The 24,219-nt window shown below is 36.1% G+C and overlaps 1 protein-coding gene across 1 annotated transcript in view; it reads right to left on the bottom strand.

The window, feature by feature from the left end:
• ADAMTS6 (ADAM metallopeptidase with thrombospondin type 1 motif 6) overlaps nucleotides 1-24,219 on the bottom strand; it is a 151,427-nt gene that overhangs the window by 5,313 nt on the left and 121,895 nt on the right. Inside the window, exons 22-26 of the mRNA XM_085042277.1 lie at nucleotides 23,656-23,794; nucleotides 13,638-13,767; nucleotides 10,429-10,633; nucleotides 5,700-5,876; nucleotides 4,387-4,543 (exon numbers count right to left, since the gene is read on the bottom strand). Of these exons, the coding sequence (XP_084898403.1) occupies nucleotides 4,387-4,543; nucleotides 5,700-5,876; nucleotides 10,429-10,633; nucleotides 13,638-13,767; nucleotides 23,656-23,794 (808 nt within the window). The remainder of the gene's footprint in view (nucleotides 1-4,386; nucleotides 4,544-5,699; nucleotides 5,877-10,428; nucleotides 10,634-13,637; nucleotides 13,768-23,655; nucleotides 23,795-24,219) is intronic.

Here is a 24,219-nt window from a genome sequence, read left to right as displayed (position 1 = left end):
AATTGAGCGAAGATGAGAATTTTAAGTATTTGAACCTAGGAAAGCATTAATGAGGCTGAACTTCCAGGTATGTACTGAACAGTATTTCTGATAATGGCAATATGCATGCTTTTAGATATGCAAGGAGAGGCTAGGAAATTTTTAAACTTTCATTTCATTAACAGACATAGCACTTTCATTGCAATTGTTTCACTCTGCCTACTTGATATTTTACATACTGCTTTTCTAATTTTTTAATTCTTAATGGAAATTAATTCTTAATTAATTCTTTAATTCTTAATTGAGTGACAGGAGAAAAGACATTTTAGGTTGCTGGTTGAAACAGACGTATTTCTCTGTCAGCAACCACACACAGTCACTGTGTTTGACTGACTTTCAAAAACTCTTCACAGAAGAGGTCAAGTCTCTTCCAGAAATATTTCAGGTCCTCATGTTTGTGAAGACTGGGAATATAGGAGAGACAGATGGTGAATTGTAAATGAAGGGAAAAATAAAAAGGTTCACTTGACAAGACATAAAAAGTTCACTCAATACCAAAAATAACCCTCACACACACTGTATTTAGTTAAATACAAGGAAAGCCACTAACTGCATTTTTGCTAAAAGTAGGATTTGAAATTATCCTTTTTCACATTTCTTTCAAGTTATTCTTTCTCTCGAGTAAAACTGGACCCTGTTCAACCAATTGACAGCAATGAGAGAATATTCTGGAAGTTCCCCACAACTTCTGTTTTTAAAATCAGTTTTGAAATAGATATGGTGGCTGATGAAGTAGCCTATTCTTCATAGTACTGTGGTTGAATGGAAAAGGTTTAGCAGAGCCTTTTTTGTTTCTAGTAACTACTGTTAATAAGTTTCAGTAAGCTACATGTACAAGCTCGCCCTTCCTGAACTTTGTGGCTAGATCTGATCATATTATGATATTAACTATCATTTTACAGTAATAAAATTACGAAATGTCACAGTGTCTCCAGCTAAAGAAACTGAGTAGATGTATCATATAAAATATAAGAAAAATTGAAATGACATAAAAATAGACAAAACTGTTTTTCAGGTAAAATTTTAAATGGGCTTTAGCAGTCTAGATTCAGCAGATATATATGTGCTTGAGAGAATAGAATAATTCTGAATATATTTCAAATGGTGTGGGAGGTGCTGCCCGTAGCTCATCTTCAGCAGCAAATGCAATATTACCTTCATCAGTGGCAGCTCATCAAAACCACATCTACAATATTCTAAATCACCGAGGAAAAGTTTTAAAACCCCACAGCTAAAGCACATGTAAAATACGACAAGGCGCAAGGTAACTTTCTTTTCCTATTTCTGTATCCCCAAAAATCTGACTCTTGTTTTACACAAACAACCCATACTTTCCCAAAGAAAACTTTTCCAAGCTTTGACGATGATCATTATACTGCAGAGTGGCTCAAGCTTCCTAAAAACCTTGTATGCTTTGATCTTTGGTTAGCAAAATTAAATTTCAATGAAATTGTTGAACAGGGCTCAAACTGCAAGCACAGGCATTTGGGAAGCAAAGGGAATCAGGTTTGCTGGTGTTTTACATGGGAAGAGAGCCCCCTCAGATAATCTGACCCTGCTGCAAACCAGTGAGCTGAAGTTGCTTTTGACCCACAGTGGAGCCTAAAGCACAAGCAGTGCTACGAGGTGGCTCACAGACGAAGTCCCCGTGTGTGGGCAGGTATGCTCTGCCAGACACACGCACTCCCACGCGGACAAACCCTCTCTGGGAGACCTGAGTCCTTCCTTGAAACCCAAATACTGACAGCGAGATAACATCCCACTGAACCTGCAGTGTAACAGAAGCGAGTGCAGTATGCCTACTCAAAAACATATTCACAAAGAAATATCACAGCTCCAAAATTTCTCCCTGGGAAATACTACTTTTCCAAAAACAGTTGTGCTCTTTAGGATCAGTTAGCTCTTGAAATCTTTTCATCATCTTGAGGAGGGTGAAAAAGATAGGCTTCTCTTTTTAAAGTCCGACACTTAACTAACACAAGAAATGTTAGCTCCTCTTGTGTCTAAGAGAACTTTTTTAAAGCAGAAAATGTGACAAACATGCATATCATTCTGCAAATCCTGTTTGTGCTTATTTCACTACTTAAGAGCAGCTCTGAAAAATGTATAAATTGGAATGTATATATTAAAAATACTTGCACAGGTATTGAAAAAAATACCTTGAAGATGGAATTTTTGTCCAATTTTGGGATAGGGCACACTTAGCACTCCATAGATTGCAGCAATTTTTTTTTCTAAAAGGATCTAAGCATTTTAAATTGTTAAATGAATTTTGACATAAATACCTCCAGTGTGGGACAAACAAAAATGGGACTCTAAGTGGCAATGTGTTGGGAACTGTATTCTTCAGAAGACACTGTGCTATATCTTTTTCCCTATGATTCTTCCTAACTGTGCTAATAACCCTGGATGTCAGTGAGGAGCTGGCTTGCACCTGGCTCTCTCAGAGTGCAGGCCAAAGAATTGACATCCATCTGGAATACAGTATACGTGATTTTCAACATTTTCTATTTGTATGGATCCCAAAAATTTTCCAATGAAGGTGTAGGTCCCTAAAAACACAGCTACCAACAAACCTGCACAGTTCTACTGTAGAGAAGTTCAGGCCACCCAGTGTACAGAGATCACACAGAGAAAACCTGTGATTTCATTCTTCTGTAAGAGATTAGCATATTTTCCTGATAATACTGGAAAATTACTAGGGTAATTATTATAAATAACAATATGACCTTGTCATCTGGATTAAGAGGAGACTGGGACTGAATCATGTCCACTTATAAGTAATTTATTACCTTACTTACTTTGGACTAAAGTCAACATCTATGTTTGGAAATAAAACATCACGTAGCCTTTGAACTTTAAAGGGCAGAAAGTTTGCTGGATTGATAATTATCACTTTAAGATTACTTGAGAACACTAAACAGAAATAATGCAAATAACCAATAAAATAACCAAGGAACATTCTCATTATGAAGATTTTTGCAAATGACAACACTGGATGATAAGTCTCTACTTAAAATTAAATCTTCCAAGCAGTAAATCAGAGTGCTCATACATTGAATCATCAGTGTATTTCTGGGAAGATTTTAGTGTGTTCCCATTTCATTACAGACATCTCTATTTGCCACAGTTTTACAACAATTTTGAATCTATTGCAAGGACATGGATATATACAGTAGGCATTGAATAACCACCAAATCTGGGTAGGCTGCAGAAAAAACTTGCCTTTAAAAAATATTTAAATCAGAGCATTTGTTCCACTTAAATAGGGCATTAAACTTCAATGTAGTAGGAGATTCCATGTAAAAAATACTCAATTACATGCTGCATAGAGATTAGTTATATTAAAAGCAGCAGTGTCAGTGACATTGTGGTCAAGTACACAAAATTTAGGAAACATAAAAATTTAGGGAATAACTGTTTTGGAAGAACTATTATTGCTGTGTAATCTCTTGATTTTTCAGGGTGTATATTTGGAGAATTTTCTATTCATTTTACCCTTCCACACAAAATTACCTGTACTCATCTGTTGAGCAATTATTCTAAATTTTATAATCAATGAGGAAACATATTTTTTACTGCATAGCATTCCATGTCTACTTTGAAGTCAGCATTTGCTAATAGGTTGGCCTGGATGATTTACAACTTCAGATCCAAAGTACTCAATAAATGTGAATAAGCTTATTTTCACAGTATTATCTAATATATCCTCCAGCACAAATATGTTATGATGAAGTTAGTTAACAGTCTGATTAAATTTGACTGTATAATGCAAAAAATACTACAATTATTTCAAACAGGCATTGTAAATAAAAAAAAAAAAAAAAAAGACAAGTTAGAAGAAGCTGACAAGAAAGTCAAAAGTGCAAGAACAGACTTGCTCTTACAAGAGCCATGTAGCATGAAATCTGCGGTCCCAGTCTTCCAGTGAACGTGGAATTTTCTATTTTTTGCCACTACATTGCTGTGTTTAACACCAATTAAGCAGGTAGAAGGTCAGTGGATGAAAAGTATATCATGCTCCCCCTGCTATTATGAACATTTCCATTGAACCAATAAAGAGACTGGAAAATCAGTGACACAAGCAATAGTATTTTGTCCATAACTTTGGTTACATATTTTTAAGAGTATTTTTTTTAACATTTAGGTTTTTTAAACATTCAGGTTTAGGTTTAAACATTTAGGTTTTCATTGACTTTACCATTGAACTACAATGACAAATCAGAAAATAACCTTTGAAAAGTCATTCACAGCCTAAGAGATGATGTCATGTAGATTTTTACTAATGAAATAATGCTGACCATGTCACTTTACTTTTTTCAGAATAAATTAAGATGGCAAACTTACCCTCTGTGTTGGAAATTGGAGTACTGTCACATTTACTTTCACACTGCTGCATTGATGGAGGTCTGAGAGTTTCTGGACACTCACTGGATGCTTGTCCAGTATATGAAAGGCACTGTACTGTTCTCATCTGTTGCCCAAGACCACACTGTGCAGAACACTAAAGAAAGAGAAAAAAATTAAAAACCTTGGATCCGATTTTTAAATATAAAATAAAGCAACAGGAAGCAATGAGAAACACTTCACATCCACAAATTTTAAGGCAGACAGGCATCTGAAGCTGTTTGATTAATAGAGAAAAGAATCCTCATAAAAGATTGTAGAATTTTTTATACAATATAGGTACTTGTCATTCAAAAAAAAAGAAAATGCAATGTAATGTCAACTCCCTGAACAGTTCTAATTTGAGATATAAGATTATCATTTACACTATTTCATATATCATTCTGACACTTTAGAATAAAGAAGCAAAAACAAAGTGAACAAAAATTCAAATCTGATAGAGGACTTTTTAAAAGGAAAAACTAAACATCTTTCAAAGAAAAATACTTCGTGTTTCAAAACATTTTTAATTTCTGTAACTAAATAGTTACTTAGTCCAATAATGATTAAATATAAAAATGGATCTGAAGAACTACCATAAAAGAAAAGCCAACTAGACTGTAATATCACAGATGATTTTCCACTTGTTTAGTTAAACTAAAGTGTTTCATTTTCATTACTGGCGAATTGCTCAGCAAAGAGAAAATTAATCATTCATTTAGTATTCTAAAAACAGGCCACTGATCACAATTGAGATGCAAAAACATAAAGAAAGAAGGAAACTTAGTAAATCGTATTTAGAAGCACTACATAATGGCAGCATTATTCAGCCCATCCTGGAGCAATTTTGCTCCCAGTGTGGTATTTCAAAGTATCTTATGTAAAATTATATTGATCCCAAAGTGGATTTGTTTCAGAGCTGGATAGATATACAGACATGCTACTACAATAGGAATTTGCTTTACGTTTTCATCATTTTTTTCAAGGAAGTTAAATGTATTTTTAAAATACTAAACCCTGCAACATAGCTGTATCTCAAAATACTCTTAAAAATATAGTAAGTATTATTTTATTTGTTTTAAATGCACGTAGAAACTCATCCAATAAAAACTAGATTGCTTTCAGACAAGTATCAAAAAGAATCGCATTTCAATCTAACACAAATGGAGAGAAGTCATGGGAACAATCTCTTATCTATCGCCAGCAACATTTTATTCTATGAGGTGTCAATGTAGGAGACTAACAGCAATAAAGATTTGCATGAGCTATCTCACCTGTCCCCAGTCTCCAGCAACCCAGCGAGGAGGAGGACATCGGCCTAAACTACAGCGGATGCGCACCGGTGGCTTGTTTTCATCTTGGCATTGCGCAGCTGGAAAGGTTTTTAAAAGATCACTGCTTTTGCACAGAACAATTCGGTGTTTGAATCCTGGACCACACTTTGGTGTGCACTGAAAAAATGTTGATGTAAATAAGTAATCAAAATCTCAGTAAAAAGCCAATAAAACTGTCAGAAAGGTTATCTGTAAAGCAGGACAATATATTTATGATCTTACAATTCAACTACAATCACACTACAATAATAATAATATAAATAATTTTAAAATATTTAGAAACATGAACAAGCTGACTGAGGATTGTTTTATTATATAAGAGTTTTTCTAAGTTTTAGATTTCCTTTACTGTTTATATTTAGGCTATGGTGTTTATGTTAAGAAAACCTATGTTAGGCTATATATGTTACGTTTAAGAAAAACACTGCTGCAAAGTAGGAAGGTCTGCCACACATAACAGTACTATGAAACTAATTTGAGCATTTCAATAATTAAAATAAGACTCTCTGTTCTTAACATCACCTTAGTACAGTCTATCCTCTTCACTTACAGACAATGAACACATTTTTCCTTAATACACAAAAGGGAAGATAAATGCTTTACTTGACTTCATAGAAACCAGATTACTCAGCTATACAGAAATATTGTACCCTCGCCTGCAATGCATGTTTTCCTCCCCTTTCCTATTAAAATTTTAATTCAGATTTCAGAGTTCTTGTTTTCCCTCCTTTCATCACTCTTGTGCTATTCTGACAGCAAGCAGACAATAAAACAGTAATTTGAAAAGAAGCAGGCCTGATGATTACTGTTTTTCCTAATCTTCCTTCATATTGGTGTCGCTGCCATTCTCTTTCCTTTCTGCTACAGACCATTAACTGTCATGTACAGTAGCACAACTGCAGAATGAGGAAGAGACAAGTGCTAATAAAATTAAAAGTAAAGACCTTTCCCAAATCAGTCTCTCTTTAACAGGAGGTATTCCCTGCATACTTTCACAAATCTCTTTTGGCATGTCAACCTTTATCCCATAAACATATCTGCAGCTATTTGGACCAGAATCAATTTCTGATAGCACAAATCTTACATGTAGATTATGCTAACCTGTTCAAGACTGGAACTGCCTTTAATATGTGGAGACAAAACATTATCTGGGAAATAACATTATGTGGAACTGCAGCAATATTCAAGAGGACACATACCTAAGGTGTTCCACACATCCAAAACAACTCTATATCACTAAAAAAATGAAACAGCCCTAAGATTAATTTTCAAATAAATTGCTTGAGTGATGCAAACTTAATTATTGTATGCCTAATCCTGAAGCATCTTTGGGTAATTCACTGGAATTTAAAACAGTTCCACAGTATTATGTAATATACCCTATGAATATGCAGGGGGTTCTTTATATCTATATCTACACATACCTCCAAAGAAGAACAAAATCTCCAGAGGGAGGCACCTAAACTCATCCATAAAGAATGAACAGGTTTATCCTAAATCTTATCTCCACTTGTATTTAGGATCTTAAACTGGGCTGCAAAACAATGGGTCTTGCATTTGGAGTTTAAAATCCAGAATGCAAAATGGATATATAATCACTTTCCTTAAAATGTAACTTTTCCATCCTATTCTATCCTTTTCTACCAAGGTAGAGAGCCTCCTTATCCACAGTAGTTCAGTCTTCAGCATTCTGATACAAACAGATTCAAACATCCTCATGCTGAAGGGACTTCAACACCAAATCTTGTGCACACTAAGAATCTGCCTACTAGAAAACTACATGATGGAGGGGAGTAAGAGAAGAAAGATTTCTGGCAGAACTACACAAATAATACTAATGTCAAATAGAGACCAAAAACCAAGGACAATGAATATGTGAGGTCTTCGGTGTCATGATCATGACTCGTTATTTAGGGTACAAATTCCAAGGGGTGCTGTGCGTATTTTCTCCCACACGTAATTAATGCAAAATGCATGACTTTTAGGAAGTAGGAGTATGTACCCCTTCCTAGCTGAAAACTTAAAAATCATGTCAGTCTGTCAAAACAAACAGAAAAGTGACAAGGTTGAAAGGACTTTGTCAAAATGTCAAAACCCAATGTGCCTGTGATTTTTAATTGCTAGAGTATATTAGCTAACAAGTAAGACTCTGAGGATCAGACTTGGAGTTTAGGAGCAGACTCCTTCTAGTATTGCTTGAAGACACAGTCTTCTATCCATGTTTAAGATGCCATCTGAGAAAGATCTTCTTTCAGCTACTGGTAGCAGAAGAAAACAACACCCCTGTACTCCCTTTTGTGGAGTTTTAACGAAGTTCTACTAAGATGGACTACACCTGCATTCTATAAATGAAAGTGCAATAAGAAAATAGGTTGCCTACAAAAATACTGAATCTAAAAATAAAAAGCATCAGTAAAACTTTTTAAAAATTCTACATTTCCAAAGCAAATAAAAACAAAATATCCAGATAAACCAGATGAGGAAAAATTATCTTCCATTATTAAATGCTTCCAGAATTTCTGACTCACCCTGTGGAAGTCATAAATGCAAATTAAATGTGCTTGTCTGATAAGGCTCTTCTCAAGAATTCCTTAGAATACTTTTTTTTGCTTTTTTTTATAATTATCCAGACAAATATAAAAGTAGTAATTTACAGTGAGTAGATTAATTCTGTCAAAGCTCAACTATTGCAAAGTGTGAAAATTATGGCATTACCTGAGAATGACTACATTCCAGTGGGAAAGACACTGTTTTCATTTTGATTTGACAAAACCCTTTTACATTCTCCTAAGGACTTCATCTAACCTTTATGTTTACAAAATGTTTTTGTTTCTCTGACCAAAAAGATGCATTTTTAAAAATAATCACTGAAAATTTAAAAAAAATGTAATTATACTGACCATCAGCAAGTGCATGGGCAGACAAAAGAGTTCTGGAGATGTTTAATTTGTATTATGTATTTTTTTGAGTATGAAAAGAAAACTTTATAACTCGCTTTCCAGAGAAAATTTAGCAAAGTTCACCATTGGTTGCCAATGGGAGGAGTATTCAACTTTTAATTTTTTTAAGTTCACTCTTGTTTTTCCTTTCATGCGTCTGTCAGAAAACCATATAAACACAGATATAAACACATATAAAAATGTTTACATTTATATTAATATAGGAATTTTAATATATTGTATTTCTGGGAACCACAAACAGAAAACAAACCAACTTTTCTCATTATAAGAAAATGGCATCATCAGTCAAGGCCGTCTGCCAAACTACACAATAAAATTCATTTCAGAAAGAAGCCTGGTACTTTTTCATAATCCTAATTAACAATCACAACCTGAAGTTTAGCAGAGTTTGAATCTTTAAATTAGAATTATTTTGGTCAAAATCATAACATGATCTTGCTATATAAAAGCCTGGATATGATAATAGAGTGCAAAATTACTTCAGGTAACCAGTAAGTGATACTTGTGGGAGAGAAGGAGCTTGTTTAGGGTATAGTGACACACTGTAGGTTATGGGCATTTTCATAAGGGGCAGGAAACAAAACAGTGAGGCACAGGTGAAACTTCCTCTGGGAAAACATATACATTTAACTCCAGTCATCCATTACAAAAAAAGAGAACTTCAAAATGAAACAAGAATGCGATCAAGATTAATTAATTTCTGATGAATAGTAGCTGGAAAGGAAGAAGGGCTGTTTCAGATAACAAATGCAAGTAGGTTTACACTGGCATGAAATTAGAATATTAGAAAACTTCTTGCAATTCAAAGGTTGACATTCAGTAATATTTTTCTGAGAAACAGTAGGACAAACCCACAAATTAAGTAATTTTAATACATATTTTGACCGATTTATGAAACCAACTATATGATATGGCTGCATTTGAAAGCAAAGACACAGACATGGAAACTCAGGAAATCTTGACGAGCATGTACTACAAAGGGCATGTTGAGATAAAAAGTGCAGTAAGATGGGAGTTTAGGATAGCAAGAATCTGAAGAAGTATAGAGACTCTTGTGCACTCTGATTTGTATGGTATGCAGTTCTATTCAAATGTACCCTTCCTTTCAGCTGCACTGACTGACATTCTTCAAATTTAACACCTGAATCATTATAAGGTATAGGGTAAGTTTGGCTTACACTATGACAGATATCACCATATTTAACAAAACATTTAACAGACTTAAAATATAGGAAACCAACTTCCAGGACTGCCTCTTGAGGCATTTTGCTAAGAAATGTGATTACAGCAGCATGGTTACCTCAGGAAAAAAAAGGAAGTTTATTCTGGCTTCTGATATTGTAAACCAATCACCTCTACGGTTCAGCTGCTTGGCTGTTCAATAAACAATGGAAATGGAAATTATTGCTTTAAAATAATTATCTTATACCAAATCACTATTCTACCTTTTTTGTTCACTTTATTATTCCATTTTGTATTTTCCTGATTTTCTACTATAATAAATAAAACCAGGTCATAATCATTTGAAAAAGGACTGACAACATAAAATAGAAGAAAAAGAAAAACTGCTTCTAAAGTAAACCTATGAGCTTTTGAACTTCTTATTAATCCTTGATTAGGAAGCAGTGACAGAAAATGTATTAATATTCAGTGGTCAGCGGTCCTGCCTCCACTATTACCAACTAGCTAACACAGCAAAATTTCCTTACCTCTGACCAGTCTAGAGCAACCCACTGTGGGGGACAGGACTGATTGTTGCAGGGCTCTTTTTCAATAGGCCTGTGTGTTAAGCAGTTGGTAGTGTCCAGTGTCTCCTCCTCAGAAGGTCCAATCTTTCTGATGCAGAGAACTGTTCGTGAACGCATTCCTCCATCACAGGTCTTACTGCACTCTGACCAATCTCCTATAAACCATCTGGATAGAAAATGTTAGCAGACTTAGTTAATGCACTTCAGAAACAGAGTTGATAATTCCACAAACCAAGAATGCAAATAGTTTAAATTACTGAACCAAAGTAATATTTAACAATACACACTTCCATGGTGAAATAAAGCAGAAACTTATGGGTCTTTTTACCTGACAAAACTGAAACTATTTATGTAGGTTTGTATTGGACTTGCCTGAAATAATTTTTGTGAAAGTGGCAACTGGAAATGTTTGGGAACCATTGATGTAAGTTACATCACAAGTCAAAAGCCAAGATGTTTGCCTCTTTAGTATCATTACAATACAATAATTTGATTTCAAAATTGGGCTTGCTGAGAATTTTTTCTCATATGATTATGAAATATTTTTAAACTTTTTAATAAAAGGCTATACTGAAATGCAAAATATTTTCATTTATTAAAGTGAAGCAAACACTAGTAAAACATGAATTCATCACATAAAAAGTTATCTCAACAAATTCTTCAAAAATTTAAAATATTGTATGATAGGTGCTAGACGAAACTTCTGAGTGTTTCTGCATACACAGAAGAAGTGAAGAATTGTAAATAATATTAGATTACTTTGTGTTCCTGCAGAGATTAAAGCAGCAATTAATCTGGCTGTAATCTTATATATTTATACTTATGAATGGTTAATGCAGCTCAACTAAATAGAAATACCTCTTCATATTGACAAGCATATTTGGTCTTCAGTATCTCATATGTTAATTAGGTACTTGCCTGAGTCATCCTTGCAAAGGATGAAGGTGAGGCCTAGGATGCTATCACATGTTCCCAACATGCCAAAAATGCCAGGCATGTTAGGCCCTGGGGATGTTCCTGGAGGTATGCCTGGAGCTGACTCATAAGAGCTGTCATTTTCTCAAGCTGCTGTCAAAAAATAAAGTGCTGCTATCCTCTTTTGTGTTACATAATGTGTAATATATCCTAATATGAAACTAGATTGATGCAGAGATGGGAACAATTATGCCATATTCAGCCATTACTTTCCCAGAAAAAGAAAATAAATTGTGATTCTTCATCAAAAAATCTTATGCTTTTACCAAATAGGGAGAATATGAAGCTCTTCAGAGCTCTCAAGAGGCTGCAGTGTTAATTTTTAATTGCTCAAATGACTTTGATCTCAGGTACCTTTAATATTTATACTGTATGACAAGACAGCACTAATCATAATTCATAGAACTATAAGAGTATTTTCTTGAAATCTGAAATATCAGAGTTACTTATTATTACTTATTGGAATAACAAAGAAAGTATTGCAAACAAACAGTCTTCCACAGTTCACCAATGTCCCTGTTGTACTGGATGGGGAATCCAGAAGTTTCCCACTTTGTGGGCTGAGTTTTATTGGTTTGTGGGCTTTTTTAAGTAATGTCAGTGAGAAAAACCAAACAAAACAAAAAACCCCCAAGAAAACAACAGTGATGGCAACAATGACAACGACACCAACACCAACCATGATATTTAACTAGGTTGGAATAACTTTGTTAAAACTAGTTTTTAAAATGCTAATTTGCCAACAGCATAGCCACACTAAGGAAGGGATTGAGATGTGTCTGTTAGAAAGGAACTGATCAGACATGACCACTTCTCAAGTCCTGCTCTCAGGTCTCAGGTACATGCACTCAGGTTGGTGCTCTTACAGCCGTACTAAACAGTGCTGCCCAAACGGAGGACAAAAGCATATCCTTCCATAAGGATAAACATATATTTACACACAGACTGTGGGGACAATGATTTTGACCTAATTTAGACCTGTCTGTGAGATGGCTCATTCACATTCAAAGGCAACAGCAGTACAATTGCTTCACTTGGCTTTATGTCAATTGAGTGTGTTACATGACACAGCCAGACAGACTGCAGCAGACTCTGCTCTGCCATCCTGCAACCAGGCACCACACCAGGGAAACAGCTGGTACTCTAGGAAGACTGACTTCATGAAGACCTGTTGCGATTTTAATGCACAATAATATTTTCCCATTCCTCCCTGTGTCCTTCATGCCACAAGTTAGCAGTTTTTAAGAGACATTTACATGTGAACCCAGTATTGTGCACTATCTGCATTTAATCTGTATTAACGATTTGCATGCCCAGATGGAATACAGCGACGGATTATCACCAAAGTCAAACTAAGCAGAGCTTGGGAATCAATAAACTGTTGTATATTCCACCTTTTCCTCAGGTTTTATTTGTCTCAATGCATAAGAGAAGCTGTTGTTCACATGCTGAGACTTCCTAGTGCAAAATATCACAACTGTATCTAAACAGGTTTTGTAATAAGATTAAGCTATAGTATAGGTCCTTGCCAAAATTCATTTTTGATCAAATGAGCAGCTGGGCATTTAATTATCAATATATAACATACAGCTATCATTAAAAATAAATCTAAATAGAATCTAAGGACCTAATCCTAAAGGCATTAGTGTATAATACTGAATATGCTAGAGAAAAAGTTTGACAAAACTATTATCAGGAAATGGTTTGGTCTGCTTAGCAGTTTTTATATTTGCTACTTCTCAACTGAACACTTCAACACAAATTTTAATTTAACATACTTTAAAATATGGCAAACATTTCAGATGCAGTATTATTATCGAAGGTAAAGTTAAGTGTCACTTATCATTGCTGTCTTAAGAATGGTCCTCACTTCTACTCTGTGCACTACTCACTGCATATGACACTCAAATCTTAAGAAACTGTTTTGCTAGTATCTTTTTACTTACAGTGTTTGGTGTAGTTCAAACATCCCCATTGCTCCTCAGCCAAATCAGACCTCCTCAATGTATTTTTCACAGCTGATTTTAGAGGAACAAGAAAGCAAAAACCAAACCCAAATACCTTTTCTGAGAAGATAGGATATGAATAATAGATGAGAATTTTATATACATTTGGTTAACAGGATTTATTATTGATTATGAAGACTTTTCTATCTGTGCAAAACAGACGTCCCTCTTAAGTGATTAATGACTTACTCAGGTGGGCAAGGCTCAGTGTTGCAGGCTCTTTGGTTTTCTGGAGGCTTACTGTCAGGGTCACAGTAATTATTTTGTACAACAGAGCTGTCATCCAGCCTTTTACACACCACCTCTTGTTTCTGGACACCTTGAGATAAAATAAAAGACCATTAATTAATCATTCTTGCTCTTCTACTTTTTGAGTATGTTTGTTTTACCTATTGATTATTAATTTTAAAATCCCACTTTATTTGGCTGAAGGCTGCAGCAGTGTGAATTTAAATTCACTGAATGTCCCCTAGCCACAATAAATTTTTTATTTTCCTTCAATTTTAGGCTACCCCACTGACAGAGGAATTTTAAATTCTGTTATTTTCTAAAATAAAGGGAATATATTTATAGATTTACTAGCAGATTGTTTTTATTTATATATTGTACAAAATCCATTCTCTGTCTGCCACCCTCTCCCAGTAAAGGCACTTAAATTTCCAAAGAAAACATCACCAAATAGAACATGGTCGCATTTCAATGCAGAATTATTGTTTATGATGTGCTCTGGTTTAAAACAAACCAGCAACACTGGAAAACAGTGTTGCATTTTTATACATTATCCTACAAATTTTCTTCAATAAAATAATAGAACTATAACTCATTCTGAAAGATGCAGTTTGTGAATACTCATTTTTTCTGGCAGTTCATTGTTAACCATCAACAGGACAATTTAGAATTATCATCATTCACATGTCGAACATGACGTATTGCTGCATAGGCAACATCATAAGGTAGTGTATTAAGCAGATTTTCTGATTTGTTTGTTTTTTTTAAAGCAGTAAAGAACCACTGATATGATGACAGTGTATTGTAAAGAGTAATACACACTGCTTTCCTCCTCTCTCTTAAAAACATGCTGTATGATGTTTGTTAGCACAAAAAGACTGTGAATTTGTGATTCATGTGCAGTTTTTATTGAGCATGCATAGTTATAAAACTGAAATAATGGCATTATTTGTATTATAAAAGCTGCAAAAAACTCTGTACCTTTCTTCAAAAGAGAAGCAATTATTTAACTTATTCCAAAATGTGAAATGCGTACAATTAAATGCAGATTAAAACCTCCTGGCTTCAAATATCTGCTAACTTTGTCTTATAAACATCTCTTCGTTTTAAGACATGCATAGAATCATAGAATGAATTGGGTTGGAAGGGACCTTAAAGATCATAGAGTTCCAAACCCCCACCACGGGTAGGGACCCTTCCACTAGACCAGGTTGCTTAAAGACTGATCCAACCTGGCCTTGAACACTTCCAGAACTGGGGCATTCAAAACTTCTCTGGGCAACCTGTTCCAGTATCTTACCACCCTCACTGTGAAGAATTTTTTCCTAACACCTGATCTAAACATGCTTTCTTTCAATTTGAAGCCATTCCTGCTTGTCCTGTCACATCCTCTTAAAAAAAGTCCCTCTCCATCTTTTTTGTAGGCTCCCTTTGGATACCAGATGCCTGCAATTAGGTCACCCCTAAGACATCTCTTTCCCAGGCTGAACAAACCCAATGCTCTCAGCCTTCCCTCGTAGGAGGAAATAATACCTTCCTTTGGCTCTTGACAACTAAGCAAAAGATCGAAATATCTGAGAAGCTGTGACAAGATTCACTTCGAATTCTATAATCTATGCAAAAACTGCCAACAGATGACAATAATTCGAATCAGAACTGACAACTTGAACAGGAATATTTCTAGCAATTTTCTGCTCATGTTTCAATATTTAAAAGCTCTATAGACAAACAGCAATGTCAGTAATATGGCACTGCTAGCTGACACACAATTCATGTTCAATTCTGATTAATAAGTAATCCTTTCTATCACAAAATGCCTTGGTTGAATAGGCTGAATGTGGCCTTCATAATGATATTTTCCTCAAATATATTCCCTTAAAAATAATTTATACATGCTTTAGAATTAAGCATTTCAGTGATGCAAACCACTCTCACAAATGTACTTACTGGATGGCATTGATATTAATATTATATTTTAACTCATTTTCCTGCTGGCATCAGACACATTTCCTTGTAGAATTCAGCTCAAAAATCAGCAGCCTTAATGAAACCATTTTTGAAGAATTTTGTAATAAGAAAATATTCTAAAGTTCTACAATCGCAAAGTATCACTGTGCTCAGCTTTAAAAAAAAAAAAAATCAGGTCTGTCATTTACTGAATATGGTTCAGGTAGCATTTCACCTGTACGACAGTATTCACCCTACTCACTTACAGTGAAGAATCTTTAATTGATGCCAGGAGATACCTTAATTCATTTTTTAAAACTTCTGCAGCATCTTGTCCCACAGTATATAAACTTCACTTAATTGCTTCTAATTATAATGCTATTAAAGATAAAATCTCAGCTAAAAAATCAGATACTAACTTTTAAGACATGAAAAAGAAATTAAAAACACTAGAAGTGCTTTTTTTATCCAGACAAAAGCCAAAACTCGGTTATGCCCTGTATTGAAAAATTATTTTTAAATTATCAGCTCTTCCCACAGAATATGGTCTCTCTAAAAAGTAATCTAAAACACACAGATAAACAAGTTTATTTAAACTCTGGGGAGAATTATTACAAGCAGCCAGGCAGAAATACTCTGCTTTCAAATCTACAGAATTTTACTTTACAATAAAAGACATAAAATGCCCTCATGACCAGTCAACGCAATCCTAATAGAAAACAAAACTCCAGTGGTTTAGTGACCATAATCTCCAGAGAACTGAGTTGTTTTGCAGATTTCAATTCACAAATAGTCTGCATGACTTTCAGCAGCCAAATTTTAAATTACATGGAGCACATTTTATTCTTGAATTAAAATTGCAGGCATGTAAATGCTGCATCTATTTTTAAAAGCAATCCCAAAAATTGTGGCTTGTGATTTTAGAAGTTAATTATAATGATGCCAGTACCAATACATAGTGAATATTGCATCACTAAAACTAGTGCATGCTGGTTTACCCAGACATAGTTTCTGAGCTCACTCATCAGATCATAAGATGTTCATCACAGAGCCAAACTTATATTTTCTTTGATGAGGAAAAGTATGTTTTATTTGTCTAAAGATAGTTTCATAATTCATCTGAGGGCATGAAAGAAAAACATAGTAGGCACCATTTGACATGGGTTACGAGCAGCAAGGAAAACTGGACAGCAATCAATTTACTTGTAATAGTATACTGACTATTTTATTTAAAAACCCAGGAATATCTAAGACGTTTAATTCATCTGGTGATGAATTGTAATAGAATTAATGAAATCCTAGCCAATGCTTAGGATTACTTGTAAATTCCAGATAATAAATGCTGTCATTTTTTGCCATTAGAATTAATTAAGTATGAAAGAAATTAAAGACGAAAAGGGAGTATGCACTTGTTTGAGTTATTTTTGAATGCATAAAAAGTAAAAAACATGAAGAAGGATTTTTTGCTTTGCTAGATTTTTTTAAACAATACCATCAGAAGTTCACTGCCTTATTAAGAGTAGTTGCAGATCTGGACAGACTAATACATTTGCCTTTATAAAGTTGCAAGAAAACATATAAGGAAGGACATGCATGAAAGCAAATAAACTATAATTCTGTGATCTACGTATGATACATATTGCCCTTCCTTTCACTTTCCAGAACTCATTGTACTGTTTCATTTCCTATTTCTACATATTTTATTTTTTATTTTCTGAATGTTTCTCACTAAATTATGATCAGGTCCTTAAAGAAAATCTGCTGTTGCCATCAATTTTTTTTCAGATTTCCCTGTGTTCTCTCCTTTTCCACTCTTCTCTCTAAAGATAGCTTTGCTCTGTACATTCTGGTATTCTCTGGCATTGCTTTCACATAGTCTTGTCCAAATTTGCCACCAGCTAGAAAGACTTCTATGAGATAATAACAAGCTTTTCTTCTGAAAACTTCTGACTCAGAAGAGTTATTAGTGTACTTTCAGGAAAAAAGGAAATTAATATGATGTATACATGTAGAACAGTTTTACATAATATTCCCAGAAAGAAAGAACTAGCTGAGATACTGTAAGTCTGTATTGTAAAGGAAATTTTTTCAATAGAGAAAATACAGGTTCCAGTGTACAAAAAGAAGAGCTGCAATTCTGTATTCCCAAGCCTAAGAACAATACTGACATTAAAAATCAATGAAATTATATTCTCGTCCTACATATGAGCATAGGAACCTAGATAAATCAACAAGCTGTCTGTCATCAGACAAGCCTTTTTAACTACCTGGTAAACTGAAGAACCTGTTTAAAAAAAGAAAAATTAAAATACCAAAATAGATCTCAGACTCTGGACATTCGATTTCTGCTCAGTTCACTGTACAGTGAGCATCAAGGTCACCGGCAGAGAAACTATGGAATATTATGTACTTTTCTCATTTAACATAAGTGACACTACAATATACACAGTTTACAGTCTCTCACAGAATCACAGAATGTGTCAGGTTGGAAGGGACCACAGGGCATCATTTCGTTCAACCTCCCTACTCCAGCTGGGCCATCCCAGAGCACACGGTACAGGATTATGTCCAGAGAGTTCTTGAATATCTCCAGTGAGGGAGACTCCACAACCACTCTGGGCATTCTGTTCCAGTGCTTGGTCACTTGCACAGTAAAGTTCCTCCTTATATATAGGTGGAACTTCCTGTGCATCAATTTCTGCCCATTGCCACTTGTTCCATTGATTTGCATCACTGAGAAAAGCCTGGATCCATCCTTTTGGCACCATCCTCCAAGAGATTAATGTCTCTCTTGTCCTGAGGAGCCCAGAACTGGACACAGCACTCCAGCTGAGGCCTCACAGGGGCTGAGTAGAGGGGCAGGATCACCTCCCTTGACCTGCTGGCAATGCTCTTCCTAGTGCCCCCAGGATACCATCAGCCTGCTTGGCCACCAGGACACACTGCTGGCTCATGGACAGTTTGCTGTCCACCAGGACCCCCAGGTCCTTCTCTGCAGAGCTGCTCCCCAGCAGGTCAGCCCCAGCCTGTGCTGGTGCCCAGGGTTGTTCACCCCCAGCTGCAGAACCCTGCACTTGCCTTTGCTGGATTTCAAATGGCTCCTCTGTGCCCATTTCTCCAGCCTGTTGAGGTCCTTTTGCAGGGCTGCACAACACTCCAGGATCAGCCATTCCTCCCAGCTTTGGATCAGCAGTAAACTTGCTGAGGAGGACTCTGTCCTTCCAGTCACTGATGAATAAGTTAAACATAACTGGACCCAGTACTGACCCTTGGGTGGCACCACCAGTGACAGGCCTCCAACTAGACTCTGTGCCACTGATTATGACCCTCTGGGATCTGCCATTCAGCCAGTTCTAAATCCACCTCGTTGTCCACTCATCCTGTCCACACCTCCTGATTTTGCCCATGAGAATGTTGTGAAAGAGCGTTGAAAGCCTTGCTGAAGTTGAGGCAGACAATACCACTGCTGTCCCCTCCTCCATCCAGGTAGTTGTTTCACTGTAGAAGGCAATGAGGTTGGCCAAACAGCTGATTACCTTTGGTGAACCCATGCTGGTTACTCCTGATCACTTTCTTGCCTTCCACATGGACAGAGATGAGCTCCAGAATGAGGTGCTCCATCACTTTCCAAGGGATAAAGAGGCTGACTGGCCTGTAGTTCCCTGGGTCCTCTTTCTTGCCCTTTTTAAATATCAGGGTGACATTTGCTATCATCCAGTCCTCAGCACCTCTCCTGATCTTCATGACCTTTCAAAGGTGATCGTGAACAGCCTCACTATGGTGTGCATCAGCTCTCTCAGTACTTGTGGATGTATCCCATCAGAGCCCATGGACTTGGGGTTGTCTGGTTGGTCTGGTTATTTCAGATCAAATCCTCCTTCACTAAGGAAAAGTCTTCCAACATTCGTTCATCTTGGTCTCCTGAGTCAGGGATCGCTGAGGCTGGTCTTGTCAGTGAAGACTGATGCAAAGGCATTCAGTAACTCTGCCCTCTCCTTACCAGGGTCTCATCTCCATTTACTAATGAGCTCACATTATCTTTTTCTTCCCCCTTTTGTTATTGATGTTTTGGAAAAAGCCCTTTTTATTATGTTTGATATCCTTGGCCAAATTTAAGTGTAGCTGGGCATCGGCCTTTTTTAATCTCATTTCCATTTACTTGACCATCTCTCTATATTCACCCCAGGTTGCCTGATTCTGCTTCCATCTCCTGTGTATTTCCTGTTTATATGACAGTAATGACAGTAGCTCCTCATTCATCTGCAGAAGTCTCTTGCGCCCTTGGCCCAATTTCTTTCTCATTGCAATGCATTGTTCTTGAGCCTGGAGTAAGTGATCCTTGAATATCAATCCTCTCTCTTGGACTCCTCTTCCTTGTAACACCTGTTTCCACAGGATTCTTCTGAAAAGATCCCCTAATGAGGTTAAAATTTGCTCTCCTCAAATACGTGGCTGTAATCTTTCTTGCTATCCTGCTACCTCTTAATTCAATACTGAACTCTACAACCTCATGGTCTCTACGGCCAAGGCTGCTTCTCATATAAGACTTTCTTCTGCCTTTTAGAGGTAATCTAAACGTGCAACTGTTTCTTTCATGAAGGCTTTGTTATCTCCTAGATCATTCTATTGAGAATACAGGGGGACAGGAGGCATAATGTGTACTGTGAAGAGACCATTGATTTCAGGTTCCTGGATGAGTTTTCACACAAGAGGAAATTCCTTGAATGCTTCAGAGGTCAGAAATTCCAGAAAGCTATGCATACAATAATGAGCACATAATTAGCAAGTAAGACTGTAATATATGCTTTGAGTTGCTCAGTACCATAAGAACCACACAGGGGAGGCAGGAAAGGAATCCAGAGCTCTGGCACTGCGTTGAGCTGTCATAAACAGGAAACCTTTCTCCTTCTTCCTACCATTCCACTTACTATGCTCTTCCTATTCTCCAAAGCCAAGACAGGCCCTAGAACACAGGTCCAGTTGGAAAACTTAAAGTGTTTAAACTATTCTGACGTGACTCTTCAGCATAGCAGAGATGAACTTAACACAGAAGTTTGGTGGAAATGACGGCATGTTACTATTCAGTCAAAGATTGTAGGTTTCTCCTGGCTTACTCTTAGTTTGTTCCTTGACTCCTGACTGCTCTAGTATGCCTTATTTTCTCCAAGATAAGGCATAGCAGCAGCTCTAAGAAGAGTTGACTGCAGTGGATTGCTCTCAAAAGACTATCAAGAAGAAACAGAGCAAAAATCAGACACTTCTGCAATATACAGTACTCCAAAAATTTTTCAACCTTGTACTGCCACAATGTCTTTATGCTCTACTTCATGACATTCAATGCACATGCTCAAGTTCACCTTGGTTACTGCATCAAGTAATACCCATGTTTTATGAGTCACAGACTTGGTTAAAACAAGCAATGTAGATACTGTTAGCCCAATTTAGAGAGAGCTAGAACTAACCAGTGTCAAGTGGACGGAAGGCTGTTATAAAGCCTCTGAAAATGGTCCCTGGTCAACTGGTGCCTATTTAATAGAACAGACATAACTACAGAAAACAACTAAATATTTCAATCATTCTTATTTCTGACATTTCCTGGCTTCTAAATCCTTGCAAATTTTGTGTTACTCTAAGACAGCTTTTTAAGTCTTACATACTCCTAGACAAAAAGAGATAACCTTCCAATACAGACAAGTTCAGAAATTGACAGATTTGCCTACAGCTTTGATATAAACCCTATGCTTTGATATAAAAGTATATCTGGCCCTATGTTATCTGGATCTTTCCTGGATCAAGACAAATCATGATCAAACTTGATCAGCCCAGGCACTACAGTAAGAGGCTGTAAAATGTTGATGCCTTTAACTTGTTCACAGTCTGTCCCTAATACACTATATATTTCTTTAACCTCATAAATAAAAAATAAATTCCATGCCAATATTCTTCACACATGCTTATTAACTTTTTTTTACTTTCAGTGAGAAATTCTTCACCTGTTTAATATTTTGTTATCCTTTGAGATCTAGCAAAACATCTCTTTTAAGGACAGAGTTCAGGAAAACAGAACTTCAATAATGGACTACATAATGAATACTATAAAAATAAATAAAGCCATAAAGTGGTTTCATTTCTAAGTTTCCTCAATATTTTGTGTTTATATTAGCTAAATTTTCCAGTTAAAGTCTCTGTCTCTACAACCTTTGTCTCCCTTTTCTTTTTTCCTGACTCAGCTCCTCTTTAGAATTGTGTCTTATTTTGGCATATGGTGAAAAGTGTTTCATAAACTTAAGGGAATAGCAGGCACTCTCATGGAGAAAGCAAATATATATTTTTAACATGAATTATCACAACAATGAAATATTTATTTCATGGGTACGTTGCTCAGTGAAAATAAGTGACCACAGTATATCCTTTAATGAATGTGAAAGAGAAGAGAGAAAAGTGCCTGGTTTGGCCACCAAACCTAAGCTACCAAAGAAAATCTCTCCTCCACTTCCTCTGAGCTTAAATTAATAAATATATGCCAGTTTTAGGGATTCACAAATCTTCCCTCAAAATCTAATTATTACATCCAATTTTTTTAAACTAGATAAGTGCCTACTACTTCTGAGCCAATTATTTTTTCCACTGTATTTTGTCAAATGTGTGAAATGACAATGACCTTCATGACAGAAGATCCATGGCTAAAATCTTGAGTCTACCTAAATCAATGGGAGTTTTCCCATGACTTCAGGAAGATCATTAGCTCACTAGCATCACAAAAAATAGGATTTGGCAATACCTTTAAGGTTCTGGTAATTGGAACATCCTTCTGCTATGATCTAGGCACCTCCCTTCTTTATACTTCTCCTTTAAAATGTTTTTTCCCTGCCACATTTACCATTACTAAAACCGTAATCAAAAAAGCAATGTGTCATCCACGAATCCAACAAATTAACAACAAAAATATTGGAGAAATTTGGCATCCTCCTTTATTTTATATCAAGACTTTTTCTAGTAGCACAGAAATTTTGCCATCCTTTGTGTATTTAAGCTGCAGACAACTAGTAACAGCCACAGCGGCAGAAAGATGAGTCATGATGGTTCTAAATGTGAATACCTCCCATAGACAGAAAAAAACCCAGGAAAGCAACAAGTATTTGGTCCAAAGGTTCGTTAAAAAAGTATGGTGTCTTCTTCTTGCTGTGGGCTATCCATGGTGCCATAAACACTGAAATTCTGAGATGCATTTAAAGTACTCTCCCATATCTCCTGGAACAGAGGTATGCTGGGGAGATGACTCATTCTGTCTCCAGAGAGAAGAAAGATACTGTTCTCACAGCACTTCTACTCACCAGTCCTTGCAGCAGCAATGGTGTTGGCTTTGAAGGAAGCCAACTGTCCTGCTCTCCCAGCCAGAGGTAAAGAATTGCATTGGTGGCCACTAGAGGGAGGATCAGGAATATAGTAAGTTGTGGGCAAAAGCCACCCATGATGAACCACATGGGACAACCTACAAATCCCCCACTGCTGCCCAAGGGCAACATTTCTCAGATACTGCTATGGGCTGGCAAGTAAAATCCAATTGTTATCATCTTCTACAGAGGAGCTGCCAGTATGCATCCTAAACTCTGGTGGCTGGAGGATAGGAGGGCTACCTCGGATTGTGTGAAGCACGCCTACAAACACGCAAAACCCAAATCTTTATTTATGGCTGCCTATTTTGCCTTCTGACTTTCAATCTCCTCACTTAAAACTTCAGATGTCCTTTATCAACAAAGCTCCTGTGAAAAGCAAACATACCAGCTTCAAGAGAGTGTGAGAAGTATCAGCAGAGAGAGACACTGTGCCAAGATACACTGTATTTAACAAAAATATCTGAACATATTAAATGTACTTGAAAACAACAAAATCCACCATGATTAAAATAAATGTTCATTAAGGTTTGAGGTATACCTAAAAGAAATATTTTCAATTAGTCACCTAGATAATTACACAGTGAAGTGCATCTTGCAATTCAGTTTATCCTGTTAGCTTGACTGTCTGCTCTTACCTCCAGCACAAGTGGCAGAACATTCTGACCAAGGAAGATGATTCCATGCAAAGCCAACCTCATTGTCTCCACTGCCAGTGCGAGAGATCGGAACATTGAATTTATATTTTATCCCCAAATTCTGTTCCTGCAGCAGAATCTGTAGTTTAAAACAACTGGTTATACCATTCAAACAGGCAAGCAGAGGGCAAACATAATGACATTTATTCTAGGTGTGCTTTATGTTCTGCTGAATGGGAAAGAAGTAATAAAGGAAGTCACAGTAGTTCTTTTTAGACATTCCCCAAAATAATCTGTACTAACTTTAAAACATATAAGAAAGAAAAATATTATTGTGTAATGTAAGCTTTATCTTTCTTTTTCTCCCTTAACACAACTTTATTATTTCTGTCAGTTCCTTATTCCTGACAAAATTGCTTGAAAAACTAGTTTTCATAAAATTAATGTCTTCATGGAAATTAAATTGAGAGCCAAAAAAATATGGACAGTCAAAGCTGGAAAAGGACATTGCTGTAGAAACATGCAGCAGTTCTAACCGAAATCTTGCGAGGAGTACAAGCCACA

This window comes from Lichenostomus cassidix, chromosome Z (assembly GCF_008360975.1).
Source record: "Lichenostomus cassidix isolate B80296 chromosome Z, HeHo_3.0, whole genome shotgun sequence".
In the NCBI taxonomy this organism is placed as follows: domain Eukaryota; kingdom Metazoa; phylum Chordata; class Aves; order Passeriformes; family Meliphagidae; genus Lichenostomus; species Lichenostomus cassidix.
The sequence above is the reverse complement of the archived record's forward strand: the minus strand, read 5'-3'. Positions and strand labels throughout refer to the sequence as shown.